Here is a 19018-nt window from a genome sequence, read left to right on the forward strand (position 1 = left end):
CTGAAAACCGGCCCCGGCAAAGAGCTCGGCGGCACCTCCAAGGTGGGGGGCCGGCCGTGCACTTTGCCAGGGCCAGTTGTGGTTCCCAGTCCAGCCCTGAATGTAGTGCTCTGTGTCGCGTGAGAACTAGCTATACAGAGGCACGCGGTGCATTATTAGGGTATCTGCATGCATTAATGTACAGCAAAGTGACGTCACACCCGTGAAAGAGTAAGATTCATCTATAATAAACAGTAGCCCTAAGAGGCGACCTGCCATCCATTTATTTACGTATAGTCAGAGCTTCTTGAATTCCACGACTGTGACCTTGTTGCTTTTTTTTTTACATAATTGTGGAATGCCACATTTACCATATAACCTGCTGCGTAATGTGCAGGTTTCAGCAAAGATACATTCCTAGTCGAAAGGAATCTGAACCTGTTAAGCTCTGCACATTGCACTTCAGCGCCTAGATACACTCTATGGTATACAGCAGTGCTCTACAAATTCATATAACATAACAAATGCAGCTTTTGAGAGATTTAATGGCCCCCTTTCGCCCGTTGATCGCTGTTTTCACTCATTAAAGATGTGAGAATTCTCAGTTAATGTTAGTGTGACAGAATAGGCAAGGGCCTTCAGCTATACTGTCTAAAGGAAAATGTAAACATTAAAATGCATTTCGGACAAGGTGAAAAGAATGATTAATGCGCTGTCATGAAACTTTCCACCTTTCACTTTTCCTTCTGTGTTCTCAGAGCAGCAGGAATTGGGGCGCAATAAAGGTTTAGCAGAATCGGACATATTCTGCAACTGATTTTAAGGTCGGAGATCTTTTATTATAAAGTGTCTTGTAATGAGGCCTACAGATAATGTTGTATGCAACAATGTTCAGATATGCCTACAAGGATTTTGCTTATAACATACTTCAAGGTGTGAACTCAGAGTTAATCTAAAACTGAAAGCCATTCTTAAAAACCCTGCCGGGTGCCACAGAATAAAGCAGACACCCCTTTTATTTCTGGGACGTGTACATGGCTCGCTGCTGAATACAACATTGTATATGTTTTCCTCAAACTATTTTTTCTGGATGTTATAAAGGACAGTACTGAAGTAAGGGCGTTCCCTTGCGTCCACGGAAGAGTCCGCCATTGCTTGCAGTGATTGACAGTTTCCATAGGATCTGCTGACTATCCATAGGTTTTACTTAGCCTATGGATTCTCTATGGGATTGGGACCCCTTTTGTAGCTAATTGTATTCAGAAGGGTAAAGTAGTGAGATGATGTCACAGAATGTGATGCATAATGTACCTGTGACGGTATAATATTCTGAATAATGTGCTGTCTTTTGAAGCATAGTGAAGCCAGTCCTAGTGCCTACCTGTCCTTCCGTTACAACATCAGTGTAGGGGTCTTTAGAACCACCACACATACACCGCTAACTGTATAATGGAAATGTCCCATCATGCACCTGTTATCTTGTAACCAACTAACTCTGACAATATGTGATGGCACCTTGAGCCTAGCAACATACATCTACAGCGCAGTGACCTGTCTAACATCCCATGAGACCCCGCCCACACAGGTAACACTTATATTCACTGCATGTCTAGCATCATTAAAGACATGCCCATTAACCTCTGACAGGCTCTGTGATATGTCTAACATCATTCCTATCATTCATTTATCCATCAGGATTTATATAGTGCATGGCTAGCCAAAGGGCCTCCCAGCGCTGGTAATACAACTCTCCTACAGTACTTTTTTGCATGCCTAATGATTAAAATAGGTAGGTTTTCAACTTTTTCCTGTAGCTAATTTCTTATTTGTCCAGTCTGTTGTGTGTTGGGAGAGGCATTCCAGAGCGTGGGTGCCCTAAATGCAAAGGAACAACCTCTGCATCTTGATCTTTTGATTTTTGGGGCCACTAACAGTTTGTGACCCTCTGATCTCAGTGTTCTTTTTGACGTGTAAGGAGTCATAAGGCGTTGCATGAGCTGGGTGCCTTTTTAGGTCGAGCCAGGGCAGCGCATGCGCTGCTCTGCGAGGCATGCTGTGTTCGAGTATGGACATGAAGCTCCGCCCACTCTCCACCCATATTTTTCGTTGGCTTGTGTCATTGTCCATTTTAAACTGTGGCTCTTCATTGGTTAATAGGCTTAGTAGTCCCTCCTTAGTACTGCCTTTTCCCATTTTGTAACCTCCCACAAGGACACCTCTTGTTGCGTGTGTTGTTGCTCTGTAGGCTTTAATTACAGTCTCCGAGCACTATTTTCTCAAATATCTATGAAAAGGCAGGACACGCTCTCTCCGTAATGCCAAACTCATTTGCAATGAGATATTATGGTAGACCACTAGAAGGAGAGGTGTTGTAGCCCATATTAGACAGGATATCTTCTCTGTTATGGTAAGGAAATTTGTAAAGCACGCGATTACCCTTGGGTGTCTTGGCGCTGACAGAAAAGTAAGCATGCTAAGCTAACACATTTAATTGTTAAAACACCAGGTCTTAATCTCCTTCCTAAATGTCAACAAGGAAGGAATGGCTCTGATATGTGCTGGCCATTCCATAATTTTGATGTGAAGAATTTGATACGCCTGCCTCCACAGTTTGCCTTTTTGATTTTGTGAATTACTAAAGTTTTCAAATTTGTGGATCGTAAAGATCTATTAGGGATGTCCCATCTGAACGCATTCCTAAGAAATTCTGGACCTGTATCGGAAAGTCCTTTATGTGCAAGTCATAGGGCCTTAAATTTAGCTCGGCTACAAATCGAAAGCCAATGTAGCTTTTGGAGTCCCTGGGGGATTGGATAAAATTTGGGTGACAGCAGTTCCTGCATGAAGGCAGTGGTAAAGAGGGCGGGATCGGAAGGGCACGGCGTGCCCCTACTTTTAAAAATTATTTCAGTCCGTTCACCTACTTCGTTATTTCAAAAAATCGCCCCGGGACGGTAAGAATAGCCCTACTTAAAAGACGATAACTATTTCATTCAGCTTCCAGGGGTAGCTCGCACTTCTCTGTTGAACTCCAGAGGCTGCAGCAGCCCCTCCCTGACCTGCCACAGACTGCGGGCAGGTCCATTGTCATTCCAATTGAGGCTAATTATCCCCTTTCGAATGACAATGCGCCCGCCCTCTGCCTTTAGCATATCACATGCCAGTGAGATCCTAGTTCCTGATTACAGAGGAGCTTTCCCCAAACAGAGTACTGTGGGGAATTTTCCCTTTGTGTAATTTGTCAATGTTGTACACAGAGTGAACTGGGCAGGTGCAGTGACGGGACAGAAGAAGCGACAGGAGAGGTAATGGGGCAGGAGAGGTGACCGGGCAGAAGAAGTAACGGGCAGGAGAAGTGACTGGGCAGGAGAAGTGACAGGGCAGGAGAAGTGACAGGGCAGGAGAAGTGACAGCGTAGGAGAAGTGACAGCGTAGGAGAGGTGACAGCATAGGAGAGGTGACGGGGCAGGAGAGGTGATGGGACAGGAGCAGTGACGGGACAGGAGAGGCGAAAGGAGAGGTGACGGGGCAGGAGGAGTGATGGGGCAGGAGCGGTGATTAGGCACGAGCGGTAACCAGGCAGGAGCAGTGAACGGATAGGGGCAGTGAACGGATAGGGGCAGTGAACGGATAGGAGCAGTGAACGGAGCAGGAGAAGTGATGGGACAGGAGAAGTGATGGGACAGGTGAAGTGACTGGGCAGGAGAAGTGATCTGGCAGGAGCAGTGAATGGGCAGGAGCAGTGAACGGGCAGGAGCGGCGACGGGGCAGGAAAAGTGACGGGGCAGCAAAAGTGACGGGGCAGGAGCAGTGACGGGGCAGGAGCAGTGACGGTGCAGGTAAGGGGCAGGAGCAGGGAAGGGGCAGGAGCAGTGAACGGGGCAGAAGCAGCGACGGGGCAGCAGAAGCGACGGGGCAGGAGCAGTGACTGGGCAGGAGCAGTGATGGGGCAGGAGAGCGGACAGAGCAGGAGAGCCGACAGGGCAGGAAAAGAGACAGGGCAGGAGAAGTGATGGGCAAGTGACGTGATGGACATGTGAAGTGACGGACAGGAGAGGTGATGGGGCAGGAGAAGTGAAGAAGCAGGAGAGGTGATGGGGCAGGAGCGGTGATTAGGTATGAGCAGAAACGGTAACAGGGCAGGATCAGTGAACGGGGCAGGAGCAGTGAACGGGGCAGGAGCGGTGAACGGGGCAGGAGCGGTGAACGGGGCAGGAGCGGTGAATGGGGCAGGAGCGGTGAACGGGGCAGGAGCGGTGAACAGGGCAGGAGCGGTGAACGGGGCAGGAGCGGTGAACGGGGTAGGAGCGGTGAACGGGGCAGGAGCGGTGAATGGGGCAGGAGCAGTGAATGGGGCAGGAGCAGTGAATGGGGCAGGAGCAGTGAATGGGGCAGGAGCAGTGAATGGGGCAGGAGCAGTGAACGGGGCAGGAGCAGCGATGGGGGAGGAGAAGCGATGGGGCAGGAGCAGTGACTGGACAGGAGCAGTGACGGGGCAGGAGAGGTGACGGGGCAGAAGCAGTGATTAGGCATAAGCAGGAGCAGTGACCGGGCAGGATCGGTGACCGGGCAGGAGCAGTGACGGGGCAGGAGCGGTGAACAGGGCAGGAGCGGTGAACAGGGCAGGAGCGGTGAACAGGGCAGGAGCGGTGAACAGGATGGGAGAAGTGAACAGTTCAGGAGTAGTGAACAGTTCAGGAGTAGTGAACAGGGCAGGTGAAGTGACGGGCTAGGAGAAGTGATGGGGCAGGAGAAGGGAGGGGGCAGGGGAATTGACGAGGCAGGAGCGTTGATCCTGCATGAGCAGGAGTACTGACTGGACAGGAGCAGTGAAAGGGCAAGAGCAGTGAAAGGGCAGGAGCAGTGACGGGGCAGGAAAAGTGACGGGCCGGAGAAGTGACGGGGCAGGAGAAGTGACGGGGCTGGAGAAGTGACGGGGCAGGAGAAGTGATGGGGCAGGAGCAGTGAACGGGAAGGAGCAGTGACGGGTCAGGGGAAATGACAGGGAAGGAGAGGTGAATGGGTAGGAGCAGATAACGGGCAGGAGCAGATAACGGGCAGGAGTAGTGAACAGGCAGGAGTAGTGAACGAGCAGGAGCAGTGACGGGGCAGGAGCAGTGAACGGGAAGGAGCAGTGACGGGGCAGGGGAAATGACAGGAAAGGAGCGGTGATGGGTAACCCTGGGCGAAGCACTACGCTACACTCGCGGAGTTTGCGAAGTTTTCGCAACTTCGCACTACGCGAGCTGCCCGTAGCACAGTGCGAACATGCGTAGTGCAGCGTAGCGTAGTGCAGCGGTCATTTTTTGCTTGTTCGCGGTCCTGAACGTCATGTTCGCGACCGCGAACAAGCAAAATGACATCCCAGCGAGATTCTCAAAGCGAGAATGTCAGGTTTCTCATTGTGAGTGGTTGCGCATGCTCGCGACCGCTCTCAATGAGAAACTACCTGTTCGCGTTGAGAAAGCTGCCGCTTGAGTAATAATCTACTCGAGCAGCAGAAAACTACAGCTCTCACTGTGCAAGATGCTGTTTTCAATGCTTGCACAGTGCCGGATGCTTGTCCGCACTGTGCAATCATTGAAAACGCATCTTGCACAGTGCGAACATGCTACTACGCAGCTCGCGTAGTGCTACGTGAAGTTCGCATAGTGCGAAGTGCACTTCCCGTAGCTTCGCGTAGCGCTACTTCGCGAACTACGCCCACCCTTAGTGATGGGGTAGGAGAAGTGACCAGGCAGGAGAAAGTGACAGAGCAGGAGAAGTGACTTGTACTTATGTTCCTTACCTATTTATTTATATACTATTGCATGAGATCCACTGATGTGTCTGCATAGCATACCTGTTGCCCTGAATTTTTGTCCTGAATTTTGACCTCCTGTCCTGAAATTTTTTTGTGAATTTTGACCCCTTGTACTGAACTTTTACACTCACCATCCCGAATTTGCGCCCATGCCAGTTGGCCACTCAACTCTGCAGTGCCCATGACCTCCTCCCCCTTCCCTTCTATCTAGGGGCCTGCAAAGCAACACTGAAAGGGCCATCAGACAACTGTGAATTAACTGGTGACACAACAGAGCAGAGCAGATTGTTGACAATGCAATATCGGCCCTTGATTAGTAGTGGATTCCAGAACAAGGAGTGTAAAATCCTCTGTGTAGAGGATGCTGTGGTGCTGGGAGGCACACAAACCTGTTGATTTTAAAAAACTGACTACACTGAACGGGGTACCTGTGCACCCTAAACTGGAAACACAGTGATCCATGACGTTTATATCTAATAAGCATACATATCTGCAGTATTGCATTGAAAAAGGTAACTATGCCAGACTTGCCGTTCCAGGCATCAGGTGTTTCCCAGGGTGACTGGAAGGGTAGGGGCCAGTTTAGTTTCGGGGGCCGGTTTTGTAAAAGTGCAGGAGTTTTAAAAACACTGCAAAGTTCTTTGCATATTCAGCAGGTTTCGGTCAACAATACAAGTGCCAAGATAACTTTGGTGATCAAGGTACCTGCTGGAGAGAGATGGAAGCATGTTTTGTCTAGTGGCTGTTTTACTCACCTAAGGTAGCGCAGAGGGGTAATATGCCTGCTGGAAAGAACGTGTACCATGCATATCAAAGAGCAATATTTTATGTGCATAGTTCAGTGGGTACTGCTTTGTGTTCACTTCCCGAATGACAGGACACTTGAATACATATGGCCTGGTAGTTCGGGCTGGACTGTTCCCATTGGGGGCAGGATCAAGACTGATTTGCATATGGCTGGGTCCAAACTGGAATGGCATGGTGAGCAAAAAAACAATGGATGTAGGCCCAGATCTCTGTACTAGGGTGAATGTATGACTTTGTTCAGCATTCTGTCCACCAGTTGTTCTTTTTGCTATATTATGATTGAGCAGCGAGCTGGCTGACATGAATATGAAGGAGCCTTTGTGGGTTTCCGTGAGTCTAGATTCTCCTGAAGAGTCCCTTTCTCTTCTGAGCCCTGCTTAACACATGTGTACAGGAGGAGCCCTGTATTCATGTCCTCAATGTTTGAGACAAAAAATACTCATGGATTTCTGAACAATGAGAGTAAAAGCATTAAGGTAACATGTTTTTCATGCTTATATTTAACACGCTTTACATAAACCTGTATTCCCTATGAGTGTTTGCTTTTTCCTGAATTAAACCTCAAATAAATATGTTTATCCATTGTTTGAATTGTATAACATTATAAGCTGTAACTGGTCAGTGAAATGCTAAACGTACTAAAAATTGTATGTTTTGCTAATTCTAGCCACACCCCTCACCCCACCCACTGATCCAATCTTTGGTTATTCCCGTCCCCTGATTCTCCACCCACAGTTCCCCTACTTTTTTTCCCACTTCGACCACTGCATGAAGGTCAGGGGTGTAGCTTCAGGGGAGATGTTTGGGGTGTTACAACCCCCTAATAAATACATTTTCTGGTATATAGTTGGGGGCAAGTGCTTTCAGTCGGCCATGGGGAGGTGTGTTAGATTTCATAAGACATTTTTACATACAGAGAGACATAACATGCTCTCTCTCTTTTGAAAGTCTTCAAAAAAGAAGCTAGTTTACAAACTATGGCGTTTTCTCGCACCTAGTATCTCTACCAATCCGCATTTCCCTCCCTTTCCACTTCCCCTTAAGCCCCTCTTATGCGCCCTGTTAGTCGTATAATTTATTTTAACATTATATGCCAGCGTGAACTGTTGGAAAATCTGTAGCTTGCCCCCCACGCCCCAAATCTTACTGACCAAGCTACGCCCCGATCAAGGTTTCCTTATTTTCACACCTGTGCATTCAGCAGCACTTAACTAAACAAAACTGCATTTAAGAGGGTCGTTTCTGTGCATGCTTCTACCCAAACAACCCTCCATGGTCTGCTAAAGAGCTCTTGTGTTGCAGTGGTGCCGGGCGGGTGAATGCGTCAGCAAAACTCCGATCCCGGAGCACGTGGACGGGGACTGGAGCGCGTGGAGCTCATGGAGCATGTGCAGCCGGACCTGTGGCACTGGCGTTCGGTTCCGGCAGAGAAAGTGCGACCACCCACCGTAAGTTGTCATTAACATTAGTTGACGCTTTAGCTGTTCCCCTGCCGACTTTTCCATTCCTCCATGTGTTCATCTTTCTTCTCCACCCTCCCCACCCCCCATTGGAACATTCCTACTGTTTAGAATGTTGAGTTCTGTGGTGATATTTCCTCAGAGAGAGAGAGCTGGATACGAATAATAAACACGTCTTATGCCGTTTTTAGCATAATCATTTCAATTTGGTAAGGCAGTATTTATTGTATACATATATACTTGCAGGGTCGGACTGTGACATAAAAAAGGCCAGCCACCAGAATAAAAGTGGCCCTATTAGTGGTTTAAAAATCTTAAAAAGTGGCCCATGTTTGCAAATTGAGCAAATTTTGAACTTGGAAAGACCCCTGAAAAGTGTTTTGCAAGGTATGGACGACTTCATGGTTTTTTGCCTGCTGCAGTCAATGTTTGTGTTATTTTCAGGGAAATCAACATTAAAAATAAGCCCAGCAGACAATAAAGCCCACAAGCTGCCCAAAAACGGCCCACAAAACAGTCTATGAGAACAGCCCGTCGGGCGCTGCCAGATTGCCTTATAGGCCAGTCCAACCCTGTACATTGGTGCCAGAGAGCAGGCACCTCCAGCACCAGTGGCGTGGGGGATGGGACATTCAACCTAAGATCTTGGAATGTCTGTGAGCTACAGAAGTCTCAGTCGCCGCTTATCACATTTTGCATAGGTGGCAAGTGGGGGGGGGGGGGGGTGCATTATTTTTAATTATGCTATTGAATCTGGCGGGCCCATATCAGCACTCAGGATTTTGTGAGATTTCATAACATTCCATGTCTGTGATCAGTGGCGGCTGGTAATTTGAGTAGGAGCGGAGTGGGTGGACCACACAAGCACACACATACTCACAAGTACATGCCCACTCACTTATACTCATGCATTCGCAAGTGTGCACACATGCACAAGCATTCACAAACACATACACACAAATACACCCGTTCACAGCACACGCGCACAAATATACATACATTCATACATACCCAATAGCAAGCACATATCAAACATTGAAAACACAACTTACTAGCTGCAGTGTTGATCTCGGGTACTTCAAGGGAAAGCTACGAGGTTCCTGGAGTGTTGGGACGGCCACTTCCTCTCATTGGCTGACCTTCCATCAGCCAGGGAGAGTAGGCGGCAGTCCCCTCTCGTCATATAGTGGGGTGGGGTCAGTGAGAGTTGCAAACCTGAGCCCACTCTGTGACACTCGGCCCTGGGAATTTCAGGGCTTAAAACGGAAGCACACAGGTTAGTCTGTCTCTGATGCCCGCTTCGTTATGAGGGGAAAGACCTTGATTTTATTTGCTGGGCTGATGAGGTCACACCCAAAGGGCTTTGAAATTCTCAGCCCGGCAAAGTTCAGCTCATTTAGCGCATTTAGCACATGTATAGCGCCTGACTGCCTGACCTGAACATAAGAAGTGTCTGTCAGGCTGACCTTTGCTCAGCCTGACAGACACTCTTCATTTCTGCAAAAAAGGTGTCAGGAATGGGGTGGCAGGCCCCCTCTACCTTTAAGGACAATCTGCTTCTCTCTGTGATAGATAGTTTGGTAGCACTAGGAAGAGTCAGTCATATATTGGTACGTGATGCACTTCTGTAGCCATACCAACTTTCAAAGGAACTCGCTCCATGGAAAATCTCTTAATTGCTCTGTAGGCCTGTCGGTCTCTAATTTTAAACACGTGTTCATGCAGTTGTAAACAATTTGTTTGTAAAAGTTAAAAGTCACATGATATTGCATGTCATGTGCCAGTCTGTATAATTTTTGACATGTTAGTTGCAGACCTGCCAACCTGTAAACACATTTCACTGTACAAAGAGGGGGTGAGGCCTTCCCTTCACCAAGCCTACAACCCCAACCAAAACAATGCTTCGGTCTCTCCTTTGCAAACGTTAGAGCTATTGGCATTGTAAATGACCACATTTTTATTTATGTGTTGGTTTTGAAAACAGATAAATAAATGTCATTGTCATTTACAATGCCAATAGCTTAATCTCTTGCAAATGCGAGACCTATTGCATTTGCAACCACACACACACACACACAGAGCCACACAAACACACACACACAGAGCCACACACACACACAGAGCCACACACACAGAGCCACACACACACACACACACAGCCACACACACACACACACACAGACTCACACACAGAGCAACACACACAGAGCCACACACACACACAAAGCCAAACACACACAAAGCCACACACACACACACATACAGAGCCACACACACACACAGAGCCACACACACAGAGGCACACACACACACAGCCACAGACACACACAGCCAGACACACACAGACACATACACACACACACACAGAGCCACACACACACACACAGGGGCGTCCCGGCACGCGGCACAGCTGAGGCTCTGACTCAAGCAGCACATCTGCTATGGGGTGGACCTGCATCCACCCAGTACAGTAGTGTGGCGCCAGGACACGCCACCGAGCAGCACATCTGTGACAGGCGGGGCTTCACCTCAAGCATATAGGGGAGCCCAGTAGTAATGCGCGCAGAGGGGGGGGTGTAGCACAGTGGGGAGAGCACTAGTAATACGCACGGCAGGGCGTCCATCACTTGTGGGAATCACACAGAGAAGTGCACTAGTAATGAAATAAAAGCACACTCTCTCTTGCAGTTTTGTGCGATAGACTTTGGTCGACTGTGTGAATTTGTTGATTAAGTACCCAGATTTGGGCGGTAGTCTTCGTTTTGTCATACAAAAGTTACATTTTATTCAAGATATTTTGCACAAATAGTACGTACACGATTGCAAGTTTTGTGGCACCAAATAAGGGTTGAAAATAAGACTGCAGAAATTCTTCAATTAAAAAAAAGCATTAAAAATGCAATAGGTCTCGCCTTTGATTAAGTTAAAGTTATTTGCTTTGTTAATGGTACTGTACAGCAAAGCAAATGGTTGAAAGGTGAGACCTATTGCATTTTTAATGCTTGTTTAATTATGTTTTGACATCTTTCGAATCCTTACAATGCATTTTCCTCCTCTTCCTTTTTGTGAAGACGTGTAATGATGTAATGATTGGGGGTGGGGGGGCTCAGATTAGAGAACTGTGGCAGCGGGTACAGAGATCTGTGCCTTGTGCAGTCTGCAGGTTACAACACGTGTGAGTGTCGAGGCTCGGGCAGAGCTGGTGGGGGTGCTGCAATGGGTTAAGGTTGAGGTGCCCCCTCCCCCTTAGAAACCGTGGACAGCGAGGGGGGTGAGGGGATGAATCGTTTGAAGGAAGGTTTTCATTTTCATCGGTTTCTTTGGTGCAGGCTCTGGAGGGAGATTGCATTTAGCCTGTCTTTGGGACAGATTCCCTCTGACAGGAGGATGATGGATGACACAGCCCTGCACCCCCAGCCCTCTCTCCGCCCCCACCCCTGCTCTCTCAGAGCGACTTTACAGGCAGAGCCCGGAGGAGCAGAGGGGAGGGGGTAAAATAAACACAGCAAGCGGCCCCGGAGCCCCAGACATCGACTGAGCTGCTATCAGAAATTAACCAGCATATCAATGTTTCCAATCTCGCCTAAAAACAATATATGTGCGCTGGTTGGCGCTATACTGCTCACTTACTACAAATTTGCATTCAAAATCTCCACCATCCGTTTTCCATTTTCTATTGTGAAGCGCTCTGACACCTTTGGGTAAAGTCCGCGCTATATAAAATCGCATAAAATAAAATTAAAACAAATTTCAAGTGGGGCTAAATACTTAATCTGTTCTTCTACAAGTATTGCGTAAGTGCAAGTGCAGCACGAAGTATGCAAGAAAGACCGTTTCATACAGCGCTTAAATAAAGCACTTTGAGATGATTTTATTTTATGTTACAATGGATTCATAAGCACACACGGTCACCCTTTGGCCTCCAAGCGCTACTGTTGTTGACATCTGATCTTCTCCCACTCAGGGACAGCACATTCACGACTGTTGGAAAAGTGCTTCAGCGCCGGATACAGCGCTATCACGAGACACGGGCTGCCGGGCCGGGTCCACAACGTATTTCCATCAGGGGCCCTCTGCGCAGCTCATTTATCACTGCCACCCTCCAATGACGGCCTCGGCAGAGCTCTATTGACAGCAATAATTACATTGCAGGACCGGGCCGTAAATGCAGGAGCTAAGCACAAAACGACTCCAAAGCCCGACTGACCACAAAAAGGGCGGGGGTGTGCGCTGGGGTTACATCCCCACATGCCCAGCAGCTAAAGAAGAGCTTGTTTTTTATTATTATATATCAGAAGTTGTCGATCACAGCTCCGCAACTACAGTCAGGAGCCGACGCAACTGTTAATCAACTGTGTGATCTTGCAGCAAGCAACAAGGAATTGTTGGAATAAACTCTGGCCGGGACTGGTCTAAGTGCGTTGTTCTCTAAAGGCAGAGAAAAAGAACACAAAGGAGAAAGGTTGACGCTAGTGAGTAGGAGCATGAAGAAATGGAAGAACGATAGAAGTGGTGATACAGGGGCTCCGTAAGAAAAGAAACAAGCGCTCGCCATGACACAGCCCTGTCCCTTTCAGACTGACTTCCTGCTGAGGTAAAAGGTTTCTTATCTTCTCTTCTTTATGGGGCCATCTGGACCCATAAAGAAGATAAGAAAGCTTTTACCACAAACGGAAGGGAAGGAACCCAGTATGAAAAGGATGGGGCTTAAAGATGAAGAAGAACAACACTAGGACCTCTTCTTGATTGGCTGGCCACCGTTTAGGAGGCCAGCCAATTGAGAAGAGGGGCGGGGCTTAACCCTCGCTAGTGAAGTTCTCCTAAAAACATAAAATCTTGCGAGCTCGACTGCGCATGTGCGCAGTACGCCACGCGAGACCTAAAAAGGGTCACTGAGTCTGTTGCCGATATCCAGAGTTGTTTTCAACCCATTAATGAACATCAGCCGCTTACTGCCTCCAAAGACAAACTGGAACGCAGTGGCGGCTGGCAAGGCTTGCGGGTGGCGGGGCAGGCGCTGGGGTTCACGGGGGAGAAGGCGGTCACGGGGTGGTGCGTGAAGGTCCACATATTGAAACAAGCGTTTGCGATGCAATAGGTCTTGCAATTGCGAAATTTTGAGCTATTGACAATGTAAATGAAATTGCCTTTTATTTATGTGTTTAAAAAACCTGCAATAATAAAAGGCATTTTCATTTACAATACCAGTAGGTCAAAGTTACGAAAAGCAAGACCTATTGTATTGAAAATGTTTGTTTGTTGTAACTAGCACAAAATGCCAATGTAATAAACTGCCACTAGTGAAATGCATAACAGATTTCTACTTGAACAATTGATAATTAGAGAAAAATATGAGGAATCTATTTCACTTTCTTTCTGATTAACTTCTTTTTTTTTTTCATTTCAAAAGAATGTTATTGTTATAAAGAAGCAAATGAAGATACAGATTATAAGTAAAAGTGATACAATTGATAACAGATGAGTAGCAATCAGAAGCTGACAATCAAAAATGAGTCATAGCAAATATATCGAAATATAGAAGCATTCTGCCAAAAACAGAAAGATTAATTAATAATATAAATTAATATCCTAGGCAGAGTCTACCACCAAAAGTATCACTATCAGTTGGTATAATCAGGGGAAGAGAGGACAGGAAAGAAGAAGGAAGAAAGAATGAAACAGAAAAGGGAAAGAGTGGAAAAAGAGATAGAAGATAGATAAGGAGGAGGAAAAAGAAAGAAAGAGAGAAGGATTCCCAACGAACAAACCCGACAAACACGACAAACAAGACGTCATTCATCCAGACAAGTCGAAGGGATATTGGTCAACCAACCCCTTGGACGACAACTCCATATAGTTATCCAGAGCAGTCCAAACCCCACTCGCAATAGAGGGAGCCAGGTGAGCATGATCAACCGAGGTATGAGCACTTCGTAAAAAGGAAACCCAAGCCCACCAAGTATGATAAGAAACAGAGGAAAAGGATTTCCATTCCATAAGTATTACTTTCACTGCAATAGTCAACAGTAGATCCAACAGCTGTAATTCCAATGGATCCAAGGGTAGAGGGGTTGGAGCAGCTAATGGACCTAATAAAATTAATGGGAAAGAAAGTGGGAACGTAATATTAAAAATGAGCATTAGGTGTTTGTGAATGAGGTCCCAAAAGGGTTGAAGGAGGGAGCACTCAAAAAACATATGCGGAAAGTCACCTGCCAATAAACCGCAGCTCCAACATAAGTTATCATCTTTGAGATTGAGCGAATGTAAGCGAACAGGAGTCCAATGAAGAAGGTTGACAGAGAAAAATTTAGATTGCATTAGCGATGGGGCGATTTTATTGCGAAGAGAAAATTTACCAATCAACTGCCAAGTGTCTGAAGAAATATGGTCAGTAAGACCATGCTCAAAATGGTGCAACCATTTTGTCTGAGCAACTGTCTGCGTAGGCAGTGAAACAGTTGATAAAAATTTATAGATTTTAGAGGCTACATGACCCGATTTAGTCCAGATATGAAAGAGAGAAACCGTAGGAGAAGTAGGATGAAGACGCACCTTAGCGAGCGCTACTTTGATTTTAAGAAAGGTATAAAAATCTAAGTTAGTTAAAGAATATTGTTGAGCTAAGGAGGAAAAAGGTAGTGGCTCATTGTTAGCGCCATAAAGATGTTTAACAAGCGAGACCCCCTTAGCAGCCCAATAAGATATCAGAGAGGGATCAATATTAATTTTAATTTTAGAATTCCGCCAAATAGACGACCATCTAGATTTGTGAAGTGGAATCGCCACTTTCTTGTCTATTTTCCGAATCGCTGCAAGAGTATCCAGAATAATAGAGCGGGAAAAAGGGATGGACAAGGTAGACGCAGTACAAAAGGAAGCAGTCGGTAACGGAGAAGCCAACTCCTGTTCTATTAACAACCAGGAAGGAATATGAATAGGGGGAGAAGAAAACCACAGAGCACCTTGAGACGCCAAAAAGGCAGTTTGGTACTTCTCCCAATCAGGAAGATTGCAACCCCCCATGTCATAAGGCTTCCGTAAGAATTTATAGGAAATTCTAGCCCGTTTATCATTCCATAAAAATTTAGAGGTTAGAACATCAATTTCATGAAAGAAGGAATCCGATAGCTTCACCGGGAGCATAGAGGACACAAAGTTAACAATAGGTGTAATCATCATTTTAAGGGTCTGGAGGCGACCCCACCAGGAGATGTGTTTCGGGGACCAAGTGTCCAAAAGACGACGTACTTTAAGAAGAGTCTGGGATTCATTATAAGTAATTGTAGCATATAAGGTCGAACAAAAATAGATACCCAAATATTTTAATTGTTTAGACTGCCATTTAAAACCAGCAGAACCCATATGCGTAGAAAAACAGTAGGCATTTAAGGGGAACATCTCAGTCTTATCCCTATTTAAGGTGTATCCTGAGACCTTCGAAAAAAGGGAAATCGTATCCGAGATAGCAGGAATAGCCAAGGCAATATCTTCTGAAAAAATGAGGACATCATCCGCATACGCAGCAGTTTTAATACAATGAGGACCAAAAGAAAAACCTTTGATGTCTCGGTGTAATTCAATCAATCTGAGGAGAGGGTCAATGGACAATAAAAACAAAAGTGGAGATAAAGGACAACCTTGTCGAGTGCCTTGGCGAAGATTAAAAAAGGATGACGTAGCACCGTTGACTCTTATGTTAGCTCTAGGTTGAGAGTAGAGAGCCATGACCATATTAATAAAGGAGTCCCCGAGATTATGAGCACACAAGACAGCACAAAGAAAAGGCCAAGAAACCTTGTCGAAGGCCTTTTCTGCATCAAGAGCTAGGGCCGCGGCTGGGAGATGAGAACGTTTAGCTGAACCGAGAATATGGCAAAAGGTACGTATATAATCACGCGCAAGACGGCCTTTTACAAAACCCGTTTGAGAGGGATGTACCAGTTTAGGAATAAAGGATTCTAATCTCTTGGCTAAGATTTTAGCAAAAATTTTTGCCTCCATGTTAAGAAGGGAAATAGGACAAAAGTTTTTTGGATCTGAGTGATCCTTTCCCTCTTTTGGAATTACTACAATGGTAGCATCAGCCGCCGTGCCAGACACAGACCCATTCTTAATGAAAGTGTCAAATACCGATTGAAGCTTGGGAACAATCACAGGAAGAAAAGTCTTATAAAACAGAATAGGGTAACCATCAGGTCCTGGAGCTTTGCCAGAACGAGTGGCTTTAATTGCGGCAATGATTTCTTCAGGAGTAATCGGACCACTTAAAAAATTACTATCTTCCCCGGATACCGCCTGCACCGGGACAGACTTCAAGAAGTCCTGACACTGCTCAAAAGAGGCCTGATTAGAAGGGGTTTATAAATTATTATAGAAATCACGAAAGACTTCAAGAATTTCCTCAGTCTGAAATTTTTTAGAACCAAGGTGATCGTTAATAGAAGAGATTTGAGAAGACTTGAAGGAAGAATCCTGAAATTTTAATGTAGCCGCAAGAATTTTCCCAGCCCGATTTTTGAACAACAGCCTTTTAGATTTCTGAGCCTGAACTCCAATATGGGCTCTTTTGGTAACTATAGTGTTATATGTGTATTTTAACTGCTTGATGGACTGTAAGCAAGATTTATCCTTAGACTGTCGAAAGGTAGATTCCAGCTTTTTTATTTCAGTTGCGAGATCTGTAAGTTCTTTTTTAAGAGTAGCATTCCTCCTTGACATACATTTAATGACCTGGCCACGGAAAGTGCATTTAAACGAATCCCAAAGGACAATTGGGGAAGAAACTGAGCCTTCATTCTCAAGAAAAAAGGTGTCAATTGCACTAGAGAACTCATCAATCTGAGCAGTATCATGCAAAATTTCTGTATTTAATCTCCAGGAGTGAGCTCTTGATTTAGGGGCAAAGGACAACAATGTAAAAGTAACCGCGGCATGATCAGAAATCAGAATAGGATGAATAAGCGGAGAGGAGGAAGACGAAACAAGAGAGGAGTGAACCAATAAATAATCAATTCGAGAAAAGGTAGAATGAGGTGAAGAAAAGAAGGAAAAATCACTACCAGTAGGGTTGTGAAGACGCCACACATCCTGAAGATGATTAATGGAACACATGTTAAGCATTTGTTTATGGGATTTTGGAGGGCGAAATTGAAAAGCGGAATTCCTATCTAGAATGGGATCCATTGGTAAATTAAAATCCCCACCAACCATAATATTCCCAGAATGAGGTGTGTCATTTAGTTTTTTGGTAACCGTCTTCCAAAAGGACGGATCATCCTTGTTAGGGGCGTAAATGTTCATAACGTAAAGATCAGCATTACCATCAGACAACTTAGTTAATAGCCACCTACCCTCAGTATCATGCTCAGAAGAGATTATGGATAAACCGGAATTTTGGGAAATTAAAGTAATGACTCCATTACGTTTGCCATAAGCGTCGGAACAGACAACATCTGAAACCCATTCTTTCTTTTGGAATAGCGCCTCTCTGGTAGAAATCTTTGTTTCCTGAAAAAGGACTAGATCCGAGGAGAGAGATTTGCAATAATCTAAGATTTTTGACCGTTTCACTGGATGATTTAAACCCTTAACATTAAGGGACAACACATTCAAGCCTGGCATAGACAGAAATTGAAAAAAATAACATAATCCATAGATGGCAAACAGAAAACAAGCAGCACAAATACAGGCATGCAGACTTCAAACATTAACGTCGCAGCGGGAGAGTCCATGAGGGAAATCCGAAAGAAGAAAAAAGACAAGAGAGGAGAAGAAGGAAGAGAGAAGAGAAATAGCAGGGGAGGTCTGAAAAAGACCAAATTCATACCAGGGGGAACGTGGGAAGGCGAGCAAGGGGACCATCATGAGGAATGATTATAATTGATATGAACAACCCCAAAACAGTATACAACTGAATATACGTAATTAGGAGATAGGAACAACTGCAACATAAACCAATAACCATAGAATAGTACAAAAACAGTTCATCCATGAATTTATAAAGAGAATACGCATATATCAAGTTAATTCACAAAGAGCATATCAAGTAATCAAAAAAAGAGAAATAGATGGAAAAGAAGGAGAAATCTAGTAAAAGAAATGCAATAGCAAGTCGCAATTAAAGTAATACCTTATCAGAAGAAAGAAAACAGCAAGAACACAGCATAAAAGTAGACGAAAAGTAGAATAAATAGAAGAAAAACGTAATTATAAGAAGACTACAGGGTGTAGCAGAAAGAAAAGAGATGAAATACATTAGAGCAAGACACTGAAACAGGAGGTCAATCTATCAAATAAGGAAGCACTACTCTAGATAAATACAAGGAACTATATCATAACGAGGATTAATATGAGAAAAAAAAAAAAAAAACGCAAGATAAGCAAACAATCAATTGTCTTTAAATATAGATAACTTGTCATAATACGTGACACGAAAGTGCAGCAACATATTAGAGATATGAGAAGAGAGAAGAGGGTAAAGAAGAGACTAAAGAGTGTAATAAAAGTAGAATAACTTATTATACAGTATAAGAGAAGTGCACAGATTTGCAATAGCCTAGCACCAATACAAGAAAATAGTAAATAGCTGAGAAGCAGAACAAGCAATGAAACAGCAATGTAAGTATATAGTAAACCTAAATATACAATACATATTGAAAGAGACTTGTAATCAATGAATTGACATGCAAAAGGTATATAAACCCCGTTATAAGTAACCAGGGAGAACAGGAAGGAACAATAAAAGATAAGAACGTCCTATATGATATTCAGACAAATTAATAGTAAATCATAAAAATGATCCAATATCTGAGATCTCATAGAAAAGATCATGTAAGACCAGTAAAGCAGTCTAAGCATTAAAACAATAACTAGGTAAGCATATAAATAAATGCAAGGTACAATAATCATAGCATGGTGAGCGCAGCTAAACGCAACTATAGAAAATATATAATAATGAGCCTATGAC

At 45.0% G+C, this 19018-nt stretch overlaps 1 protein-coding gene across 1 annotated transcript in view; it reads left to right on the top strand.

Moving 5' to 3' along the window:
• The window catches only part of ADAMTS17 (ADAM metallopeptidase with thrombospondin type 1 motif 17), a 1305267-nt gene that overhangs the window by 689822 nt on the left and 596427 nt on the right, over nucleotides 1–19018 (top strand). Inside the window, exon 12 of the mRNA XM_078683112.1 lies at nucleotides 7892–8037. Within this exon, the coding sequence (XP_078539238.1) occupies nucleotides 7892–8037 (146 nt within the window). The remainder of the gene's footprint in view (nucleotides 1–7891; nucleotides 8038–19018) is intronic.

Source organism: Lissotriton helveticus, chromosome 3_1 (assembly GCF_964261635.1).
Source record: "Lissotriton helveticus chromosome 3_1, aLisHel1.1, whole genome shotgun sequence".
Classification (NCBI taxonomy): Eukaryota; Metazoa; Chordata; class Amphibia; order Caudata; family Salamandridae; genus Lissotriton; species Lissotriton helveticus.